Source organism: Euprymna scolopes, chromosome 2 (assembly GCF_053919585.1).
Source record: "Euprymna scolopes isolate OS-2025 chromosome 2, ASM5391958v1, whole genome shotgun sequence".
NCBI classification, from domain to species: Eukaryota; Metazoa; Mollusca; class Cephalopoda; order Sepiida; family Sepiolidae; genus Euprymna; species Euprymna scolopes.
In genome coordinates this window covers 28741832-28767655 of record NC_136483.1, presented here as the reverse complement: position 1 = coordinate 28767655, position 25824 = coordinate 28741832, and the positions used below count along the sequence as shown (strand labels likewise).

The following is a 25824-nucleotide window of genomic DNA, read 5'->3' as shown; positions in this document are numbered from 1 at the left end:
TGTTTTTTTTTGTTTATTTTTGTAATTATTTTGCCCACTCGTATTTGTCTAAATTAATCGTTATTAAAAATAATACTATTTAAAAAATTTTTTTTAGTGATCCAGGATTTCAATATTTTAATTTTTTTTAATTTTCAGGATTATAAATCTAATGTTCGTGAAAATATTTACAAATATATCTTTTTAATTGTTAGCATCTACAATGCTTTATTTTCTTGTGAAAAAACGCACACAGATATTCATGCATCTTTTTTTAGTACTTAAAACTCTAAGTTTAGCAAAGGTGGTTTTGCTTACATTAAATATAAATATATTTCACTAAATTAAATTAAATGTAAATACATTTTCACTAAAATTGTTACAAATGGATTTATTATATTCTGTGATTGTTACCGTAAATTGTGATAAATACACAATAAAAATATTGGAATGTGAAACATTCGTTGATCATCATTCAATCTCGGGCAACGTCAAATCCCTCTGCTAATAATAGCTAATTTTCTTTAACACTAAAATCATTATAATTGCGAATTGGGGAAAAACATAAAGAAACAAAAACAAAACAAACGCATAGATAATTTCTGAAATATTGGCAAACCAGAAGAGTACCCGATTAAAAGTAATAGCAAACGGTGTTTGGTCAGATTTTTTCCCGATATTAAACTTCATCAGTAATATAATTTACAGCGAGAGTTTCAATTTCCTAAGTTTATTTATTTATTAAATTGTTAGGTGAAAGCATATAATAGTTAACAAAAAACCTTCCTCTTCATGCTAAGTATGGCTTTCTAAATATAAACGTTATTATTTCAGTACGGTCAGTAATCTGCATATTATTGAAGTTATCCTTAAAATAGAGGGAATGTTTTGTTAACAATTTTGTACATTTATCCAACAATTTAAACAGGAAGTTTTTAAGATTGGGAACTGAATCTGATCAAATGCCGGTTACTATTGACTTTGTCCTCGGATACTCTTCTAAATTGCCTAAATATTAATTAATCAGTATTTATAAAGTACCGGAACATGTTTAAAATGAAATAAAAATATGTTTGCCAAGAATAATTATTATTGGTAATCTATCTATATATCTATAAAGGTGAAACTGTCTGTGTGTACATTTCTCTACCAAACTACTCTGTCAATTTTTACTCTATAGACTCGAGATTTGACATAAGTTGTATTGGGATTTAAAAAAATATTTTTAATTGGTTTTGGGCCAGACATTTGGCTGTCAAGGGGTGAAAGTTCAACGATTTAACCTTTGAGAACTGTGCCAAACTCCTCCGCCAATTTTAGGTCTAAACACTTGAAATCTTAGATGTAGATTACTTGGAGATAGATCTAGATAGATAGAGAAATAACAGGCGAATCAAATGAGCTATAGGTTGTTTAAACAGTTGCATTAAATTTAGCTTAAATTTGCAGGTTTTGAAAAAATTACAAGTGCGGACTTTCTTTTTGCCGGCACTGTATATTCATATGCACATAGTTATGAACAGTACATAGGGCCCGAGCAAAACTGGGCTGAACTGCTAGTTATTTAAATAAGATAATAATAATAATAATAATAATAATAATAATAATAATAATAATTATTATTATTATTATTATTATTATTATTATTATTATTATTTATTTATTTATTTTTTTTTTAAATGAGAAATATACAACGTCTTTTTACTTTTAAAAATGTATTTATTGATTGATTAATTTGTGTTTGAATTATTTTGAAGTTTTGTTCGGTAGGTTTTGTCCGATTACCAACTGACAAACACCTATCGCTTAAAGCAATTAATTGGCTTAGGATGTAATAAAGAGACAAAAATTAAATTGATTTTATTATTACTAACTTTACCTACCGACATCGTCAGCGTAGACATATTATGGAGAGAAGTGTTTAGAGAAAAATAATTCAAAATATATATTTCTTTTGTAAATAGGATTTCAAAAATGTTCTTTAAGCTTTCCTTCCTCATATTTTATTTTGGCAAACGTTAAAATTAGAGCTTGGTTAAGATTTTTCGAAAACCCATATAAAATTGTGTATCGGCGATTAAAAAAAAGGACAGACTATGAAAATAAATTTAATATTATGCATTCATAGAAAGAAAAAAAAACAATCATCACTTTTTAAATCATGACATCACCATATAAAAAATAAGCCAAATTAGTCTCTGTGATTCTACCATCTTTAAAGTCTCAATAATGGTTTAAAAGTAAAAATAAAAGAATCCACTGGAGGAACCTCACCTAATAAATGCTAGTGTAACTTCTATAGAGTGAATTTCTACCAGTAATTTGCTTTTTTTTTTATTTTTAAGTCATTATCGAGACTCGAAAGATATGACCCAATCATTGCGGCACAATTTTCTTATTCTCACGTAACGCTCGACACTACTTATTTTTTCGAACCGAATACACATTTTAAAGTCTATTGTAAAACTTAAATTCCTGTCTTAAAAATAATTTTTATTTGATTATTTGTAAATATAAATTTGTAAATCAATTCTGCAAATTTTCTGTATGCTTTTTTTTTTAAAGTAAAAATCGTTTTATTGCAATAAAATTAAAAGCGGAAGCCGTCAGCGATTAAATCATTTAAGTTTCCATTTTCAAGACTAAAAAAATAAATTGAATTTAAGTAATCTTGGCAGCGATAACAATTTATTTAGGCCTTTTACAAATTATTTTACATAAATGTTTATTATAAAATAATTATTTAATAAAGCGTTAATTGTAATTGTCTGTATTTTTGAGATGAGGTGTTTTCATTGATTGAGATTGTCGGACTGACTTCTTCATCTTGGTTGTTATTGTCACAACGTTTCGGCCGTTTTGACTCCGGCCTTTGTCAGGTGTTTTGTATATAACTGGGGAACCGTTTGTTAGGAGGATCGAACCCAACCCTTTATTATTATTACGGGGGTACCGTGTTCGGACTCCGGCTAGGCTTTGGGACATAGTTGCTGATTCTCTGTTTTGAATGTTACTTTTTCACTGCCTTCGTCCAGGATTGAACTCAGCACCTTTGGGTAACTGTAAACTTTGATACAACATCTAGGACCACTCGGCCATATGTCACTAGGAAAATTCATGGTTGGTTTTTGTTAATGTTAAACCTATGTTGTTATTCAAGGTTTTCTCTCTCTATTAGAGGTGTCCAAATTGCATTCAGCTCTATGCTTGGTTTGCTCAGTAGGTTCGCTACAAAACACCTGACGAAGGCCGGAGGGCAAAACGGCCGAAACGTTGTGACAATAACAACCAAGATGAGGAAGTCAGTCCGACAATCTCAATCAATGAAAGCGTTAATTGTTTTTCGATGCTTCTACAGAATTTGAACCTAATCAAACCGCCTTTTTCCAAACTAAAACTAAGGAGGCTTAGCTCTATTTTATACTAGGAGAACGCGATCTTAGGCCGCACTTCTCAAACGATCCGAACATTGCGTTATCAAAGTGCTATTTTTATCTATTTATTCACTTTTGGCAATTTTACCGGTGTTATTTTTACCGGTGTCATTTTTACCGGTGTTATTTTTACCGGTGTCATTTTTACCGAGCACCCGATTCTCTTACTACGCCGTATTATTGTGAATATAAATCGGTGACTATTTTCCGTTATGAAAAATTCAAATAACATTAAGAACGCAAACAGCTTTGTTTTAAAAACAACATGAATCTTTCTGTCTCAAAACTTTCAACCAGTTACAAGGAATACATTTAAAGAATATTTGGAAAGATTTACTCATAATATACGCCTTTTCACTTATTTGTTGTTCTGGGACGGGTATTCTTGTCATTTTTTTGTTAGGAAAATACAACTGTCTTTCTTCATTGCTGACAACATGTACATATAACGCACCGAATAAAATTGTCTATATGATTAGAAATTGTGAACAGATATCCATCTGAAAATTAATGATTATACTGTCTCTATGATATAACAAGGCCGATAGGCATTAGTCGCGTGCTCTCCTGTAATGAATGAATGCGTGGATGTAGGATTGACATGAAATTCTTAAAGGTAAACTAAAATGACCGAAAAATAGGCTGAAATGACTTAAATAAATAAAAAGTAAATGACTTAGAATGACTTTAATGAACTTAGGGATGAATTGAATGACCTTAGGAATGACTTGAATGCTTAAAAAATAACTGGACTCCTTCAAAAACAAATTGAATGATCTGGAAAATGACTTGAATGGCTTTGAGACAGACTGGTTGTAAAGTGGGTGATCATTTACATCAAATTAATACAGAAAAGTGTTCCACCACTTTATAACTTACAAATGTAAGACCAGCATGTATTAAGAACAGATACTACAGTTTGATCTTGGCCAAAAGGCCAAGAAAAGCTGTATTTATTTGCTCCTCCACCGAGCAAATTAGGCACAAGGCCGATTTTTAAAATGAGGATTGAAGGGGAAATGGGGACCAACTCCCTGGGGAGTACAGGAGCTGGATAGAGACAATTGGTATGAAGGGTTACCCCCAACATTGATCAAGGTCTTATATGTCTTTTTTGTCCCTCAGTCCTCATTTCTAATGAGTGATGTTTCTGACAAAAGGTGAAGAAAAAGCTGCTTCCCAGGTTGGTAGTACTTCGTGAACAGTAGTCTGAGATGTCGGAAATTTTGTGGCCATGTCACTAGTAAGGGTGCTGGAGGTAAACGTTTTCATCTGGGCTGACATTAACCGCCTGATAGTTAGGGACCCGAACCTTGGAATAACCACTAAGGAGGCTATCCTATCAGCAGGTGCAAAGTACTGGGGCTGCTGTATTGCAATTTGGTGAATGGATTCTGGACCATGCAGTAGTCTCTGGTGGGGCCTCTCGATGCCTGTTCCACAAACCCCCAAAATCCTCAAAATGAAATATCTCAAAAAAGAAAACACGAATAAACCTAGAACCCCATCCTCCTACGTAGACCCCTACTACCATATCTCCGTCTCCAACATCAGGGGTCTACGTTCTAACCTTCCAGAGGTTGAAACCCAATTTGAGACGAAACCTGACATATTCTTTCTAAGCGAAACTGGAATAGGGCCGACCACCTCCCTAGATGAGTTCATAATTAAAGGATACTCTAACCTAACATCTAAATCTGACCCCCAAGATCGCCACGGGCATGGAATATGTGCCTACATTAAAGATGACTTCCCATGTGGCAGGTATATCTCCAGAGAAGACCCTAATCTACCTTATATGTGCTTCCGGGTTGCACTTGCTTACACCACCGCATTTATATTTGCCCTCTATAGCCCCCACAACAGTGGAGTTACTGTCTTTAAGAGTATATCAGAAAAAATTGACCACATCCTGTCTGCTCATCCCTCGGCTAACATTCACATTTGCGATGACTTCAATGTCCATAATGTGGAATGGCTGAGCCACTCAAATAAGACTGTTGAGGAGGGGAGGTTCTCTCATGATTTTACCATTGCCTATGACCTCACTCAGATTGTCCGCGAGCCCACCTGTGTGCCCGATACACCCGGTCAGTTCACAAGCCTCCTAGACCTTTTTCTACCCACTTCCCCTGAGCTATGGTCATGTTCCGTTCTATCTCCTCTGGGTTCCTCCGACCACTGCATCGTATCAGTTAAGATAAAAATGAAATATAATAAATCTACAGACATACCTCTCCACCGTACGGTATACCGATACTCTATGGCGGACTGAGATAGCTTCCGTACATTCATATCTGATCTCCCTCTCCATTCCATGTTTAAAAAGGATGTGTCCTCTATAGTATCAGATCTGACCGAATGGTTACTTGTAGGCATAGGCAAATTCATACCATCCAAAAAATTCCAACAAAAACCTAACAGCCAGCCATGGCTCTCCCCCGAATGTGCTGCTGCCATCGCACACAGAAATCACTTTTTCCATAGCTACCAACGTAATAGATGCACTGAAACTAAAGCTGCTTTCAGAACCGCCAGCAACCACTGTAAAAGAGTAATAAAAAATGCAAGAGAACTATATGCGCAATCCGTAAAGTCCAAAGTAGTTGAGCAGTGGCTTGGTTCCTACCAGTTCTGGCAAATAGCAAATAGAATCTTGAACAGAAACGTGCGCTCTATCTCAACCATTATCAATGGACCAGAGGTCATCTCGACAGCATCCGACAAGGCCAAACTATTTGCCAAAAACTTTGTGGCAAATTCTACCCTGGGTGACGAAGGCCATTAACTCCCCATATTCCCTCCTATAACAGACAACATGCTATGCAACATACAAATATCTGTGCGTGAGGTCGCCAAGCTAATCAAGAACCTTGACTCCAGTAAAGCAACTGGTCCCGACAGTATTCCAATTATAGTGTTAAAAAAATTACAACCAGAACTTGCCCCCATACTTACCAAACTGTTAAAGCGTTGCCTTAAGAAGTGCTTTCCAACACCCTGGAAAACCTCATCAGTATGCCCTGTATTTAAGAATTCAGGTAATAAGTCACCCCCCTCTCAGTACAGACCAACATAGTCTCCTGTGTGTCATGAGTAAGTTGCTGGAATCCACAATAAATTGAGAAGTAGTCAACCACTTCAGCAGAAATAACCTTCTTAGCGACATGCAATATGGTTTCCGCTCTGCTAGATCTACAGCAGATGTGCTAACGGTTATATCTCATAGGATTAGCGAATCTTTCGACAAAGGCTTTATTTCTAGGGCAATTGCTCTCGACATATCAAAGGCCTTCGATAAGGTTTGGCATAAAGGCCTACTACACAAGATTTCCAGCTACGGTATAGCTGGAAATGTTTTTTCTATCATTGTCATTTCTCTCAGATAGGCTCATAAGAGTAGTTGTTGGTGGGCAGAAATAAGAGGCCCACAGTATTAATTCTGGAGTCTCTCAGGGGTCCATACTGGGCCCAACTCTCTTCCTGATCTACATCAGTGATCTCCCAAAACACATACTAAAATTTTTCGTTGACATCTATGCTGATGACACGACCATCTATGGCAACACATCGAAGGCCGTAAATGATGATGTTCTCTCTGATTCTCTCTCCTCTGATCTTGAGCGCGTGGTACAGTGGGGAAAGAGGTGGCTGGTTACCTTTAATGCATCTAAGACCAAGCTCCTATCTCTACATCATAAACGCTCTGATCCCCATCTGGTATCAATTGAAATGGATGGCTCTCGTCTAAGGGAGGCCCAGAATTTGATAAGCTCCTGGGTTTGACCTTTACACCTGATCTTAAATGGAACACATACATCAAGTCTGTGGCCAAGGTCGCTGGGAAAATGGTGGGATCCTTCTACTCTCCAGAAGATATCTCACTAATGATGCGATTCTCTATCTATATAAGAGCCAAGTACGTCCAAAGATGGAGTACTGCTGTCACATCTGGGCGGGGGCTGCAAAAAACAGCCTATCCTGCCTTGACAGAGTACAAAATAGACTCCGTGGCGTGGTGGGGGATGCCTTTTTCTCTAACCTGCAACCTCTTTCCCACAGAAGAGACGTTGCTAGCCTGTCATTGTTCTATCGTTATTTCCATGGCAGGTGCTCGTCTGGGCTCCATTCTCTGTCCCCCCCTCGTCAATCTTTCTCAAAAAACACCCGACTAGCTGAAACCACCGTCAATAATTTTCCCCACTCCTTATCTGTGCCTAAATCAAAACGTAGATACCATGAAAAAAGCTTCTTTCTTAGAACTGCACGCCTGTGGAACTCTGTTCCGCTTGCCTGTTTCCCTCCCGACTTCAACCTGCATGTCTTCAAGTTCAACACAAACAAATTCCTGATGAACCGCCCCCCCTAAGTAATGACACCTTACCAATTCTGCAATACTATTGCTACACTATCCCTTTGATTACTGTACACACAAAAACCCTTATCCCTGAGTGGTCATTGGGCCTTGATAAGTGGTGAACTCCATGTAAAAAAAAAATGTGAGGTTTCCCCCACATATGGTCTTTACTCGCAGTATCTGCCGGATCAGATACTACACTTTGATCTTGGCCAAAAATCCAAGAAAAGAGTATTTATTGTCTCCCCCACCGAGCAAATTAGGCACAAGGCCGATTTTTAATGTGAGGGGTGAAGGATAATAGGGACCAACTCCCCGGAGAGTAGGGGAGCCAGATAGATACAATTGGTATGAAGGGTTGCCCCTACATTGACCAAGTTCTTATATGTGGGGTTTCCCGACATATGGTCTTTGCTTGCAGTATCTACCGGAACAGATACTTCACTTTGATCTTGGCCAAAAGGCCAAAAAAAGCGGTATTCATTTGCTCCCCCGCTGAGTAAATTAGGCACTAGGCCGATTTTCAATGTGAGGAGCGAAGGGGAAATGGAGACCAACCCCCGGGGAGTAAGGGAGCCAGATATTGAAAATTGGTATAGAGGGTTTCCCCTACATTGACCAAGGTCTTATATGTTGCCCCCACATATGGTCTTTGCTTGCATTATCTGCCGGACAGATAGATACTACACTTTGATCTTGGCCAAAAGGCCAAGAAAAGGGTATTTATTTGCTCCTCCACCGAGAAAATTCGGCACTAGACCGATTTTTAATGTGAGGAGTGAAGGGGAAATGGGGATCAACTCCCCGGGGAGTAGGGGAGCTGGATAGTGACAATTGGTATGAAGGGTTGCCCCTACATTGACCCATGTTTTATATGTAAGGTTGCCCTCACATATAGTCTTTGCTTGCGGTATCTACCGGAACAGATACTACACCCTGATCTTGGCCAAAAGGTCAAGAAAAGGGCACTTATTTGCTCCCCCACCGAGCAAATTAAGCACAAGGCCGATTTTTAATGTGAAGAGTGAAGAGGAAATGGGGACGAACTCCCCGGGGAGTAGGGGAGCTGTATAGTGGCAATTGGTATGAAGGGTTGCCCTTACATTGACCAAGGTCTTATATGTGGGGCTACCCCCACATATGGTCTTTGCTTGCAGTATCTGCCGGACCAGATACTACACTTTGATCTTGGCCAAAAGGTAAAGAAAAGCTAAAAATCTAAGAACAGCATCCATTAACAACAGACTTTTGATCTTAACCAAAAAGGCCAAGTACAAAAGTGTTACGGACAGACCGACCGACAAACCGACCGACAAACCGACCGACAGACAGACCGACGGAGTGACTTATAAAGTCGCTTGCACGCGACTAAAAACAGATTGTTCTTAAATATTATCTGTACTTATATATAAAATTCATTTTGTGTGTGTGTGTCTCTGAGTTCGTTCACTTATAAACTCTTAAATAGCAGGGCCGATTTTTTAACATTTCACACAAATGTAACTTATGTGTTTGGCAGTGTTCTTAGACAGGTTTTGTATCGGGATATCTTTAACAAATATCGAAAATCGATATCGAAAAAAATTCGATTAAAGAAGAAAATTTGATTTTGACCAAAATTTACACTATAACACAGCCTATCACAAGTGCATTTGAAAAGTTTTATTACCGCACAAGCAGAAGGGCCCGTCGTAAATGTATAAAAGCAACGAAAGGTTCTTTAATAAGATTTGGGCGTGTTCGAAATGAGTTATTTTTTAGAGCAGAATTGAAGCATGGTACTTGACTTTTGCATTTTAAAGTTTAATTGAAGTCTTTATATGAAATAATTTTTATTAAATCAACAGTAAGTTCTTTACAGTGCAATGTAGACTACAATATATTGTGGACTAAGTGACTGCAGGAATGCATGTAAAAGATCCTCCCGGTGCACTGCGATGAGTTCCTTACTAGAGCAGGCAATCAATCAATTTGATTGAAAAATGGGTGATTTCACCGATTTCCATAACAATAAAAGTATTGGAAGTATGGAACGTTCGTTGATTCTAATATAATCCCGGACAACATCGGGTTTCCCTGCTATCATGGTAATGTAACAAAGGAAAACTTGTTTTAAATAAAGTTCTGTTGTTTGAAGATATCGGTATAGTGCACAACCCGTTCCACGACAATAAGTGGATGACAATAAAATTAAAGAAAGCAAATAAGATTGGTTCATTCCGTTTTTTTCAATTATAAAACTGATGATTAATTTGCATTAAATATTTTCATTTCAGGTTCGACGATGGAAATTGTGAAATGTCAACCTATCTTGAAATTAATCTTTATTCTACTGCAATGTCCATTCTACATGAAAGCAGATTGTTTTGTAAAGCAATACGAACTCCTTACACGTAAATATAACATTTTTATGCAAGCAGGTGTTCAGCCGTTTTATCCACCGAGGAACGCGAAAGATCGAGTCGAATGTTTAAGATTTTGTGCACTGACGACCTTCTGCCATATTTGGACATTTGCCAATGGAAATTGTCATGTTTTCCACTCCATGAAAGACAAACTGAGGGTGGAAAAATTAGATAGTCCATCATCAACGACTTATTATGAAACAAAACCAGGTGAATTGATTTTAATAATTATCATTGTATGCAATGCAAACAGTACGTGTGTCCTATTTTTGGATTGTCACGCGTTGGTGTGTAATATATGCAATATAGTATGTGGCTTATTTTTTGAATGTGGCCTACAAATTATGTGTTTTAAAGTATGTGGCCTATTTTAATACATATGTGTATGTGTGTGTGTGTGTGTGTGTATTTGTGTGTGTGTATTTGTGTGTATTTGTGTGGTTATAGAAACGCTGTGGCTCTTCTGCTAGTAAGTACATGAGTAAAATGTGGCAGTTAAAAACAGGACAACAGAAAAACTTTAGGAATTGTTTACTTGTGATCAAAAAATGTTAATGCATTCAATTTAGAAAAATAACGAACAAAAGTTTATTTTGTCTGGTTTAAAAACTGGACTAGTACAAAGATATACTTCATTAATCTATTACTACTCCGAACTACGTGGTGGTAATCTGCCAATCTGTACTCGTGGTTAGTTGCTTTACATAGAAGAATACCTTTACTTATTTAAAAAAATCTTTTTTCTCATGATTGGAAGTTGAATTATACTTATTTTAGCATTTATTTTAAAATTTTAGAAATTTTATATTACTAAATACAGAATTGTTTATTTTCGGAGAAATTCATTTGTGTTGCACTCAAAGATTGTCTCCTCTTTTACATGATTTTTCTGAAATTAATACAAATGACGTCAATCCAGCGTAAAATTCCTAATCTTATAATTAGATTTTAATGATTGAAAATTTAATTGAATTTCTTTTTAATGTTAGCATTTATGTGAGAATTTTAGCACTTTTCCTGGGCTAACGCTATCCGACTGATGGTCAGAGATCTGAATCTTTGAATAACTCACAAAAAGGCTGTCCTATCAGCAGGTGCAAAATAACGGATCTGACAGCCAAATAATCTGAATGACATCCATATTTCTGTTCGTGGTTTTGTTACTCTCCTCAACAACCTTGATGCCAGTAAAGCCACTAGTTCAGACAATATACTAGGTTTAGTACCCCCACCCAAGAAAAAACGCAAGCGGAACTAGCACCCATTCTTGCAAAGCTGTTTTATCAATACCTACAAGAGAGATTCTTCTCAATACATTGGAAAACATCATCACTTTTCCCGATATTTAAATATTTAAATAATTAAATCGGCCTTCTGCATTTAAGTACGGACTAATTAGTTTTCTGTATGTCATAAGTGGGTTGTTTGAATTGGTGTAAAATAGAGTAATTGCCAACCACCTCAGCAAAACCAATTTACTCAGTGACAAACAATACGGCTTCCGTCCTGCAAGATCTACAACTGATGCCCTGACTGAATTTCACATAGGATTTATTGATGGAGTTTTTTTTTTCTCAAGAGCAATAACTCTTTACATATCAAAGGCTATAGTTTGGCATAAATATCTACTTCACAAAATTTCGAGTAATGGAATATCTGGAAATATCTGAACCATAAAATATTTTCTCTTCGATAGGTTGATAATGTAGTCGTTCATGAGCAGAAGTCCGAAGTTCAAAGTATTAATAATGCCGTGCCCAAGGGACACATACTGAGCCCAACTCTCTTCCTTATCTTCATCAATGAAATCTCAAATTACATTCTAAGATCATTCATGGACATATACATAGACAACACTACACTCGATATATACGCAGACAAAACCACAATCTATGGCAACACTTCAAATGCCAACAACAATCAAGATATCTGAGTCTTTCTCCTCGGACTATAAGTATTTGATGCCACGGTGCAAAACTGGCTGGTTAAGTTTAAATCATACATTATGTAAGTCGGGAATCGCTTCTTTTCGACAGTCCAACCATATTGAGTACAAATGAACTCCAGTCTTTATTTAACTTGTAGACATGGTTTCAATTGTAAAACCATGTTTTATGTTTCGGTTTCGATTTCGATTCTAGCTGATGACATTCAAAGAATTTCTTCTCTTTGGAATCATATATTTGGTAGAATATAATATAAAATAGTTGATTCTATAATAATATATACGAAATCTGCGTAAATCAAAATATAATGATACCGGGGGGGCACTTGCTAGTATATCATAAATTTTTATTAAATGATTTTTGTAAGCAAAATATCGTTTCTTTCTCTTGACTCTTTTAAACGGCTCCTAAATGTAATTTGAAAGCAAAACTGTAAACATGTTTTTTATTGTAATTGCCATTCAATAAGTTGGGAATCGATCATCACGAAGGAACAAGCAGCCACTTTGCATATATATCCTACCCCATCCCCCCACACCTCTTAAAAATAACATGCGAGGGGAAATTATCTATGGATGCATTTTTAACTTCCCTTTTTTTTGTCACTTAATTCTCATCTTCAATGTGAGATATTTCTTACAAAGGAAGAAAATCCTGTCCTCCCGGTCGATAGTCTTGTATGAGCTGTAACTGAGGGGATCTTCTCAGTTATTTTTCTTTGTATCTCTACTTCTACTCCTGTTGTCATGTCACTAATAAAAATGTTGGACGTAAACGTTTTAACTGTGCTGGAGTTAGTCAGGAATCCGAACCTTAGTGTACTCCGCAGGTGTAAAGAACTGAGACTGTATTGCCATTTGATGAATGTAGTCTGGGCCATGGAATAGTCTCTGGTGGCGCCTCATAATTCAATATTAGGTGTGAATTGTTACGGCCTATCACTTGTCAATATCTAACAGTTAAAAATATGTACTTTTTTGTCTTCCTTTCTCTCAAAAATAAGTAAAAAAAACAAACACCCAATACTAATACAAACTATACTCCATAGGCGCCATTAAACCATACTTTCTAAAACTAATAGTTCACCACTTTGCGCCTCATAATTCCATATTAAATGTGAATTGTGACGACCTTTCACTTGTCAATGTCTAGCAGTAAAAAATGTACTTTATTGTCTTTCTTTCTCTCGAAAATAAGTAAAAAACAAAACAAACACCGAATACTAACACAAACTATACTTCATAGGCGTCATTAAACCATACTTTTTAAAACTAATAGCTCACCACTTAGCAAGGCTAAAGATATTCGATAAGAAAGGTTAGTAAGATTTTTACTTGGATTATGAAACAGTCCTATGAAAGCATTGAGAACTATAATTGATTCATTCACAACACGACTCAACAGGTATTTATTGACATTAGACCTGAAAAAGACCACAGTTTAGTCTCCAGGGAAATTTTCCCGTGGTAAAGTGATCCATTGGTGGGACTTACGTAGAAAGAAACTCTATTTAAGGAAAATTCATTTGATTTTAGATAAACAGTAGAGGAAAGAAGTGTTCTTTGCAGTGTTGGTAGAAAGTAGTTCTTGCAAAGGTTATACATAGAGTGGAAGTAGATTGCATACTAGTCGAGCACATAATGGAAAAACTAGCAGCATCTCTATAAGCGAAAAAAGATAAAGATCCGATACTTTTCCCCGTGTATTCATTTAAGTGAGAACCAGGATAATATAATGGATTTGGAGCAAAATTAAAATAAGGGATTTAGAAAAACGTTTGGTATCATTATATCTTGATTAATCTTCTCAATGGGTCATAAAAGTGGTGCAAAACTGTTCTGTTTGGATGATTAAGTTCACCTTAACTGGAACATACATTCATTTGGTTTAGTTACAAAAACGTAGGCATATGATTCTGATTCAAATTATCTTTTAGATGAAAAACATTCAACAACATATTTTTTATAGTTCATGTATTAAGGAACTTATATAGTCATAAAGATATAAATGTGTAATCCTGATACAAATTGGTCTTTTAAGACACATTATATCGAGCAAATGTTTTTTCTCGTAGTATTTATCTAACCATGAAAGTCAAATATGTTACCTGCGCGTATATTTTACTGTAAGGTGGCTATTAATCCACTCTTTACATATTTCATAATGCAAAGATACATATTGCACACTGATAATAATCCGTTTGATACTTTTACAGGTGATAAATGGTTTAAGGTATATTTTGTCAAGAAAGGAAGTGGCTTTTTTGTTGGCAAATCCTTTTTAGGCGATGGAAATTATGAGAGTTGGGGACCAGCAGAATGTACAAGCATCCTTTGTCCGGATCTCTTTCGAAGTAATCTGATTGACAATTGGGATAAACTACCAATACAAAAAGTAAGTATTTTTTTATTCTGATTGTAAAATTCAAAAGTATTAAATCAAATTTATTTCGCAAAACAATAGGAAAGTGCAACAAGTCATGTAAAAGAACAGTTAGAAAACGTGTACATCTATTTATAGTATGTCCAAGGCGATTTAAAACCTCGATATAATTGGTATCGTAACTACAACCTCTTGTAGATTGATCTACGGGGCAGAAAAGATAATGTTATTTTCTAATGAGACAAAACGTCTACGGCACATTTTTCTGTGTCCTGAGAAGGTTGCGGGTTTTAAAAACTTATCTAAAAGGTTCCAAGTTTTTGAGATGAAGATTATTTATTCGTATTATTTGGATTCTTCGAACTATCGTTCCCATAGTGATGTAACTAATGACCTTCGTTAAGAGTATCTTGTCAAACTCGGAAATTTTCAACCGAACTGCACAGAATTTTGAATTATTTAATCTACGAGAGTCACAACAACTAAGTTGCTCGGAAATCCACACAGGTGATTTGTTTATAGTGATGAAGGCTTTGTGTAGAATCAACCACACATTTTGGTATTACTGCTAACAGGACAGAGTATACAGTAGACCGCAGAAATTTTACTTTCTCCTAAATGCATGTCCTAACGAAGACTTTTGGTGCATCTTTTCCAGTGATTTAATGCGCCCTCAGATACTAACCTGGAAATTTCTACGACTCGACGCGATACGTAGTTTGTAGCCTTCCAAAATTGGTCACCCATCTGGTAGTGGCCAAGCGCAACGTTGCTTAACTTGAGTGATCTAGCGAAAACTGGTGTGTCAACGTGATTTTGCCGTATATATATATATATATATATATATATATATATATATATATATATATATATATATATATATTGATTGAGATTGTCGGACTGACTTCCTCATCTTGGTTGTTATTGTCACAACGTTTCGGCCTTCGTCAAGTGTTTTGCATCGAACTGGGGAACCGTTTGTTAGGAGTCTCGAACCCAACCCTTTATTATTATTACGGGGGTACCGTGTTCGGACTCCAGCTAGGCTCCGGGACATAGTTGCTGATTCTCTGTTTTGAATGTTACTTTTTTTCACTGCCTTCGTTCAGGATGGAACTCAGCACCTTTGGGTAACTGTAAACTTTGATACAACATATGTCACTAGGACAATTCTCAGTTGGTGTTTGTCAATGTTGTTATTCAAGGTTTTCTCTCTCTATCAGAGGTGTCCAAATTGCATTCAGGTCTATGCTTGGTTTGCTCAGTAGGTTGTTATGTCCGAGCATGTGAGCTGTTTCTTTAAGTTTTCTCACTTTCCAGTGGGTCTCTCTGTTTATTATTTTTACTTCAGCCCATAGGGGGCGATGGTCCCCCCTCTCCATCCAGACATGGTTGGCTATACCCGATTTTCCTTTAAAGCCCACCATGTGGCTAAGATACGTTGATGACACCTTCATACTCTGGCCCCATCAGGAAGACATCCAGGCTCTCCTAGACCATGTGAACTCAATAAGACCATCGATACAGTTCACAATGGAGAAAGAAAAAGATAACCAACTGGCCTTCCTTATATACTCATATCACGCACAGAGCATGGGTTTAAGACATCCGTATATCGCAAGCCTACCTTCACCGGACAATACCTAAACTTCAACTCCCATCACCCATACAGTATCAAACATGGAATCGCACGCTGCTTACAACATCGAGCAGAGACAATAAGTAGCGACACCATTACATACCACCAAGAAATGGTCAGGTTGAAGAATACCCTCCGTCGTAACAACTACCCCGATAGCATACTATCCACCAGACGTGTTAATGGTATAAGAAAGGAGAATGAAACCCAAAAACCTCCAACGGTCTGCCTACCATACATACGAGGAATCTCCAAAAAGATTAAGAGAATATGTGCCCCTACAACATCAGGACGGTATTCAAGAGCGAGTCAACACTCAGACGACACCTGGTACGAGTGAAGCCCCGCATGGAGGAGAACATGACCAAAGACTGCATATACTCCATCCCATGCAGTTGCAGAAAGGTTTACAAGAGTGAAACATGCCGCCCCCTTAAAGTAAGGGTAGAACATCGAAAAGCGGTAACTAAAGGGGAGACGGAAAAATAGGGTATAGCTAACCATGTCTGGATGGAGATGGGGGGACCATCGCCCCCTATGGGATGAAGTAAAAATAATAAACAGAGAGACCCACTGGAAAGTGAGAAAACTTAAAGAAACAGCTCACATGCTCGGACATAACAACCTACTGAGCAAACCAAGCATAGAGCTGAATGCAATTTGGACACCTCTGATAGAGAGAGAAAACCTTGAATAACAACATAGGTTTAACATTAACAAAAACCAACTAAGAATTGTCCTAGTGACATATGGCCGAGTGGTTCTAGACGTTGTATCAAAGTTTACAGTTACCCAAAGGTGCTGAGTTCAATCCTGAACGAAGGCAGTGATAAAAAGTAACATTCAAAACAGAGAATCAGCAACTGTGTCCCAAAGCCTAGCTGGAGTCCGAACACGGTACCCCCGTGATAATAATAAAGGGTTGGGTTCGAGACTCCTAACAAACGGTTCCCCAGTTCGATACAAAACAGCCGAAACGTTGTGACAATAACACCCAAGATGAGGAAGTCAGTCCGACAATCTCAATCAATGAAAACACCTCATCTCAAAAATACTAGTAATTGTTTGTATTTTTGAGATGAGGTGTTTTCATTGATTGAGATTGTCGGACTGACTTCCTCATCTTGGTTGTTATTGTCACAACGTTTCGGCCGTTTTGCCCTCCGGCCTCCGTAATCACATAACTTATTATACGAAAGCCTAAATTTATGCGTAAACTTTAAGTATTTACTTCAACAGTGCTTAATACGTAGGAAGTACTAGTAGTAAGTTGTAAAATATATATGGCGATTAAGCTTAATCGCCATATATATTTATTATAACTTACTCTATATATTTATATATATAGTAAGTTTTATATATATCGTCTTTTAAATTTTCTTTTCGTTTATTTTAATATTTCGCTATTTTCCTTTAAATTTCCAGGTGAAGCTGACTGCAACAGAAGGCAACAATACTGTTGTGCATATAGTTTTCGATGGTGAAGGTTCAACAAAATCAGATTGGTTCTCAATGTCTCGTGTTCTGGAATCGTATTGGGCTGATTTCAAAACAGCACCAAATAACTATTTTGACATTATTTTCGAGTCAGTTGGATTTATTACCTCTAACAACATATTTTGTTTATTCGCATTTGTTTATCCATGCGTTATCATAGTACGAGGTGTCTTCAATAAGTTTCCCGGCTCTTTTCGGATCGGCATTTTTATTGGTAGTACACACAGGAAAATCGAGTCTCTTTCGAAGTAATCTCCTCCTGTTGCAATGAACTTGTTTACCGTTCCAACAACGGATGGCCCCGTGAACGTCCTCTTGTATGAGCGTGTCCATGACCCTCGTCACAGCCTTTTTCATCTCCTCAATTGTCTCCTAACGACAGCCTCTAAGGCTTTGCTTGAACTTAGAGTAGCCAAAAGTCACAGGGAGCAAGGTCTAGACAATGAAGAGGGTGAGGAACTGTCTTGATGCTCATCTTGGTCAAATATTCTATGACAAGGGTGGAGTTGTAGGCTAGTGCATTGTCCTGTTTTGAAATGTCGTTTGGTCTTTGGGCCATAGCAGTAGATCCAGTTTTATTCTCAGGTCCCCAGAGCATCAGGAACTGCTGGATCTGAATCAATCACCTCGACCATCTGCCTGCTGTCATGACAACGTATTTCTTTCTGATCTTTTTTGAGCCCCCTTGGAATAAACCGCAATTTTTCCGCATCTTCAGTTCCTCGCGAATAATTGTGTGTACAGTTCCCACACTGACATTAAACTGTACATTTATTGTCTCTATAGACACACTATGGTGCTTATTCATGAAATTTGGTATTTGGCCAATCAACTCTGGTGCTCTGACTTTACTCCTCCCACACATCTAATCATCCCTCACAGACTCCATGCCTTTTTTTTGAATCTCTAATATCACTCAAGAAACTGATGCTCGATTCATTCTAGATTGTCTAAGAGAAATCTGAAACATTCCATATATTTCTGTGGCATTTTTCCCAAGTTTAAAAGAATTTTATTGCATATTTTTTTTTCTATGTTTTTACATCCAGGTTGCATTTTTGAAATTCATCAGCTCTGACAATCAGGCTTTAGTAGAGTGTATTCCAATTACTGCCATAACTGTTCATTTGAACCTGAATTCATAAAAATTGGTCAGTCATCTCATAAGATTCATAGCAATAACATACTGAATTTTTAAGAATCTACGACAATTTTAAATACCCGTAATAAAAAGTCTGGAATCTTATTGAAAGCACTTCGAAACAGAACAACGAATTTATTTGGGCATTGTATGAGAGGCGTTCTAAAAGTAAAGCCACCTAGCATTTAATTAAAAAACTAAAACGTTGAAGGGTTACGAAGACTGGAGTTATACCATATTAATGAGCGATTTTTTGTGCGTCATAATCTATTTTTCTACATAGTCACCACTATTTTCAATGCATTTTTGTCAGCCTCATTGATGCCTCGGTGGCAAACATTTGGAGTCTGCTTTGTCACTCATATCTTTGTTGTCAATCTGAACTCGACGAACACATCTCCTAACTGTGCTGGCACCATTTTCATCGGCTTTGTAAACGTTCAACAGTCGCCGATAATGTTAAACGATTCAATTGTTTCTGCATGAAGCAATTTATTCACATATCTCTGCTTCTGACGCACGTCCATTACTAGGGTTGCTTACTAGGAGTCTCACACCCTTAATATCTGCAACAAAGATGAAACTTTTGGGTCATAAATGCATAAGTTCAATCACCATAACAATGCAATTTGCAATTCCTTCTCATCGATTCAGACAGAATAAAAAATAGGAGGCAATACTTTTGGAACGTCCTTCGTAGTTTGGAGTACGTGGGTTGTTTTGCGTGTCGGGCGGCCATTGTTTCATAAAAAGTAGATTTGTTGCATTCATTTACGGAAAGCAATTACTTTAAGTAGGATGAATTATGGAAAACAGACAACTAAATTTCAGGTATCAGAGAGAGAGAGAGAGAGAGAGAGAGAGAGAGAGAGAGAGAGAGAGAGAGAGAGAGAGAGAATTAAAGTTTATAATTCCATTTTGTTGGTTTAGCTGTTGGTTGTTAAAAAGGGAATTCCTCTTTTGTTCACGGTATGAGAATTACTTTATTTTATATATATTTTGAAGGCGGGTATATGGAGTTGATCCCGAAAATTCCTGAAGCAGATGACGATTTGAAAATCACTTTCTTATATATATATATATATATATATATATATATATATATATATATATATATATATATATATATATATTTAAGAGAGGAATGGTATATGGAATCACTCCCGGAAATAACTAAAGCAGTTTACGATCTGAGAATTACTTAATATCATACATATTTTTAAGATCTTTCTTTTCTAATTTCATATTATTTTGAAGCGGGTGGATTGAACAGAATTACTTTGATTCAAGAATGTCATTGTTTGGTTTTATTTGAAGTTGCCTCGAAGCAATAAATATGATAATCCAGTATTATATTTGAAAGAGCTAGCTCCAGTATCTGAATTACACTTTTTCAACACAGTGAGACAATAGAGGGAAATGACTTAGGCGAAAGATACTTAAAGTTTTACGGATAAAGAAAAAAGAGAAGAAAAAAGAGAAAAGAGAAGAAAAGAGAGAAACATAAAGATATGGCTTGACAGAGAAGCTAGATAGACATTTTAATATATTTTCACTTCTAATGACATTTACATGACTCAGGCAACGCCAGGTACCCCTGTTATGCTATAATATAAATCTGAAACTTTTGTGTGTTTGTATGTTCGCTAAATACTTTTGCCATGTACATTGTCCACGCACGAACGTTGCATCGTTACAGTGATCGTTCAGGCAAAAATATTGAAGATTGAAAATCGTCCATTATTTTGTGTGGAAATATATCTTTTCCTTTGAAGGGAGGTCAGATAAAAACTTACTTTTTGATGGGATTTGCAAACTGCGCATGCTCGAATCGTCGATACTGTTTTCGTTTTAAATAGCTAAATTTGCTTTTTTATAGCATCTGCATAATCATTGGTACATTATTACTAAACTAACTTCAATTTTCCGAGTTCATGTCCTTTTTTTTCTTTTTTTTTTTTGCTTATAAAATTATACTTTATGTTTCACTTCTGGCTAATGATATCCGTGTCCCATTTTTTTTTAATTTTTTACACTGCCCCAACCGTCCCCGTCGCCACAATTTTTCCTCACCCCCTCCCCAGCTGTCAAAAGTTTTGTTTTACTGGGCAACGTCGCCCCTTCCCTGCCCTGTTGTCACAATTTTTTTTACGATCGGGCAACGATTTGTATGTTCGTCTTTTGTTATCCGGATCGTGTAGTCACGAACGCGTTATCCTTGGAAAAAGCGATCTCTCGGACATCTATATATATAAAAGCGAAAATGTACGTATGTATGTATGTATGTATGTTTGTGTGTCCGCTAAAAACTTTTAACCGACGGAACAAAAATTCACAAACTTGGTATCATATTAATGCCCCACCCTCCAGATTGCAAATATCGAAGAATTAGCCCAAAAGGACCATCAAAAGTGCGTCAACTAATCGATTGTATGCAGGGGGGGGGCAAAAAAGTGACATTTTAATGTTAAACATTACATATATTTAAATCGATTTATAACTGCCCCAAAAAATACGGGCGCCAACTCTTCTACATAAAGTATACACGGGGCCGTTTATTTTGGGTCAACGTATTAAAAACCCGCTGAATCATGTCACGTGATCTTGACGTCAGCAAGCTCTAATGGCAGTCTGAATTTAAAAAACATTGTTGTTATCGGTAAAAAAATGTAACCCTCACACAAGCTAAACTATGAACTTCTACGCTATGACAACGTTACCAAAGTTATTAGCACGTTAAAAATAGTTAGATACGATAGTTGAACGAAAAATAACAAGCCAAAAATGTGAAGTAAAAAAAAAAATACGCTTACAAAAAATATTAACGATCGAAGTTTTTACAAAAAAACAAACCCAGGCGCCATTTTCTTTTTTAGTAACACTCTTTAGAGTAAGGAAGACGAAGTGTGTGAGAGAGAGAGAGACGCAAACAGAGAGAGAGAGAGAGAGAAAGAGAGAAAAAACGTTAACTTTTTCACCCCGAAATCGACAATTTTCGACAGGGGGGGTCAACAACGCATGCGTCAGATGACGTCATGACGTCGTGACCTGATTTACTTTAGATAGTTAAAAAACCGAACAAATTTCATATATGGCGCTTTAGATCAGGTAGTTAAGTCCTTGGTTCATTATCTAAACGTTTTGGGTTCGAATCTTGTTTTTTTTTTCGATTTTTTTAATTTAAATATTGAACCCTGTATTATTTAAGCCATTTTTTACGTAACGTTCGTTTTCCTGTTTTTTTTTTTACTTTGCTTATTCTTAGCGACACCCCAAAACACCCGGGTACCCACCGATTTTTTAAATTTTGATATCGAAACAGGCTTATTTAAGCAATTTTCACGTGTTTGTTGTCTGTTTTCATCGTTCGTTTGCCTTACGTTAGATTTTTTTTGCGTTTTTTTTCGATGTTTTGATTAATCGCCACTCCCGCTTAAATAAAACGTGTTTTTCTTTTCTTACTTCGCTTATAACAATGCTTACATCGTCATCGTCGTCGTAACGCTCGACGACTTTCAAACATCTTTCACTTATTCGCTTATAACAATGCTTCATTCTAGCTGGCCCATTTTATTTTCAAACTTCGCCTCAGGGCTTCGGCTTAGATCCTACCCCCGGTTTCTTTTTTATTTAACACCACACACACCTACAAACACCCGGGCAACGCCGGGTACCCCTCGCTAGTATAATATAAATCGTCAATTATTTTGTATAGAAATGTCGTTTTGTTTGAAGGGGGTAGACAAAAACTTTATTTTCGACGCGGTTTGCAAATCGCGCATGCGCAAACTTTTTTTTAAAGTCTTTCATTTTAAATAGCTAAATTTGCACATTATAGCATCAGTGCACACGTGGCTCCTAAATAAGAAGTTCGCTTAATAACTTAAGTAATGCTAGTTCGCGACCAGCTCGCAGCATTTCTTTTTTTTTTTTTGTGTTTACAAAAGTTTGCTTTCGGTTTCGCTTCTGGCTGATGTCACTCAAGTCACATTTTTTTTTACGACCGGGCAACGCCGCAGCTCCTCCCGTTCCCGTTGTTACATTTTTGTCTCCCCCCCCCCCCGCCGTCAAATTTTATCTCGTTTAGTCTGAGGTAAAGATAGAAAGTAAGGTAAATTGTTGACAGGAGTTGTAGCTATACGAATGTTTGTTGTCGTTTTTTTTTACATGAGGCATAGATTGAAGCTTTGTCGATATGGACGAAAAGACGGAACGGTTAACTACATAAAAATGAATACAGCAAGCATAGACAAAAAGATATAGAAAAATGGCATGACTAATTTGGAAATATTGTCGATATAAAATCATTCAAACGACTGCAAAATGAGGATACAATTAAAAAAAAGATAGAGCTAGTAATATAAAATGAAAGTAGTGTGTCCGGGATATGCAAATATGACTTATAAATAAGAAAGAGAAAAATACGCCATATAATAGATTACACCACTCAACGGTAAACCTGAATGAGGCAGAAAATATATGGAGACTTCCATAAAGCTAAAGGGGATATGGAACATAAAGAAAAGTACTATGATACCAATAATTACACTCACACACTTTTGTCTACGTAAGAGCATACGTGGAAAATTCTAAATGAGAAAAACATATCGTAATCTAATTGAACATACCACAATGAGAAAATTAAAATTATGTAAATAAATAAATAAAAAGTGATATCAGCAATGAGAAGTACAGGTTCTGAAATAGTGTGCGCTACCTGACATCCAGCTGTAAGGTTCTGTTGGGGGACGGCTACTACACAATGCGACACAATGGAGTATGTAAATTTATTCACTGGGCCATAGGTAAAAAGTTGAATATCGAATATACAGTAAGTCCTAGAAACACATATTAAAATAACTCTTGAATATCATACACTATATACTATGATAATGCAATTCATACACCTATCTACCTAGAAAACGGAGCTATTAAACCTGACATAGTGATATGGGACAAGAAAGAGAAAGGAGCAACCTGGTGTCTCCAATGATGCCAGGTTAAACAGAGCTGAGAGCGAAATGATAACGAAGCACAAGATCTTATGTATGGCATGAAAAGAAACTGGAATCTGAGGAAGATCTTCATCATTTCAGTAATTTTAGGAGCAACCGAACTCATGAAAATAATTTCAAAAACTACTTGGCAAATATAACTGTTGAACCAAGTGCAAGAGAGACACAAACGATTTTCAAACAATTGCACGTTAAGAGACGACTAGAATCTTAAAATGATCTGTCGGTTGGAATGTATAGGATAGTAGGTGAATGGCTGGCATATCCCCATCTAGAACAAAATGATAAAAAAATTACAAAATGATAAATATAAAGATTTGCCTTCTTTTGAAGCGAATGTGTGCGATTAAGAGAAACACATTAAATTTTAATAGGATTTCACATTTCACTGACTGATGAAGCATGGTTCAATAAAAAATTTATTAACCCAAAAAAGGAAATTATATGAAGTGATATTTCTTGTTTTTTTTTTATTTGTGTATTAGCAAGAACAGGAAATTATCTTTTTTCATTTTATATCGTCTTAATGGATTTCGCAAGAGATGAACACTAATAATTGACCGAACTTATGTATTGAAAATAACTTATGTATTGAAATAACTTATGTATTGAAATAAGCTAATACACACAACGAGAATATTCCAGGTTAACTATAACCATTTCAACTATTATATAAAAAAGGACATTCATGTTTTACTTTTATCTGCTCGTTCATTTTTTATCCTAAACCTGATCAAACGTTATGTTCCACACACGTCTTTATTTGACATAAAATAAAAATAAAAAAAAGGCGCGGGGCTTATTTTTTTCTGTTCTTTCCTCTTCATGGATTTAACTTTAATAAACAATAAGAATTCACCCAACTGATTATTTGCAAGAAAAAAAATTACATGTTAGGCCTATGAAATTACTGAAATATATTAGAACGCAGAGAAACGAAATCCATTTCTTAAATAGATTTTTCAGTTTATAAAATAGAAATAGAATTATATAATATCTCAGTGAAAAAATATATCTTAAAAAGGTGTAACGATTTGAATAATTATTTAACATTATCCCCCCAAAACAATTTGCGCATAATGTTGCAGGAGATTCGTTCAAACCAACATGCTACCAATGTTTATTCATATTTATTCATTTTCTGCACAACTCTTTTGAAGTCTGAAATTTCACTAATATATAAGTACAGAAGTTAAAAGAAGCAATGAATTTTCTCACAGAAGAACTCGCAATTTTATTTCAAATCAAATATGGCTGACGATATGCACAAACCCAACGAAAACTTCATTTTATTTCAGGGTCCGCTTTCGGTTTGTGTATCTGACTAGATCTTCTGTAACATATATATATATATATATATATATATATATATATATATATATATACATACACTTGTTCCTCTTGATAATAAAAATATTCATTGCTTTTAGTAGGTAAATTTGATTTATATCTTTCTAAAATGGTTTAATACAAAGGAAAATATAATTGAATCGACTCTTGCTCATTTTTATGTTTCAAAAACTTACATTTTTATACTTAAATCTATATTCAGCGGTATAAGGAACTTTTACATTTCCTCAATTCACAATGGATGTCCAGGGGACATGGGCTGGTTAATTGTGACTATGCCTCCTCAATTCTGTTCATTCGAAAAAAACGGGCCATATCCCCAAATCATGTACTCAACCAAACCAACATGTACCATTTGGAATGAAGGTAAGCTTAGCTATTTAACGAAAATTATAGTTTTACTTACAAACAGGAGTTAACCTTGTCTTTATTTTTTTTCCATCCTAAACAGGGCAACTTTGACACAAAGGCCGACTATTTGGAACCAAACTTTTGTGGATACTAAGAGAGTTGAGCACCGAAATGTCTGTTTGCATAACACTTGAAATTCTACATTTCAGTAAAGTCAGCGAGGGTATTCCAAAGTTTAGCAGTTTGAGGGAAGAAACTATCTTGGTAAAGGGCCTTTCGGCATCTAAGTATCTTACCAGTGAAGGGCGAGGTTTTGCTATTTGTCGGG

The 25824-nt window shown here is 36.1% G+C and overlaps 1 protein-coding gene and 1 non-coding gene across 3 annotated transcripts in view; one reads left to right on the top strand and one right to left on the bottom strand.

Moving 5' to 3' along the window:
* LOC145241488 (uncharacterized) overlaps positions 1–25824 on the top strand; it is a 34194-nt gene that overhangs the window by 4200 nt on the left and 4170 nt on the right. For both annotated transcript variants that reach the window (XM_080104502.1, XM_080104492.1), the window contains exons 3-6: positions 10047–10385; positions 14337–14515; positions 17568–17728; positions 25348–25511. In XM_080104502.1, the coding sequence (XP_079960628.1) occupies positions 10055–10385; positions 14337–14515; positions 17568–17728; positions 25348–25511 (835 nt within the window). In that variant the 5' untranslated portion in view covers positions 10047–10054. The remainder of the gene's footprint in view (positions 1–10046; positions 10386–14336; positions 14516–17567; positions 17729–25347; positions 25512–25824) is intronic.
* Positions 4161–4362, bottom strand: LOC145242519 (U2 spliceosomal RNA). Its single transcript, XR_013862757.1, has one exon. It is a non-coding gene; the product is annotated as a U2 spliceosomal RNA (small nuclear RNA).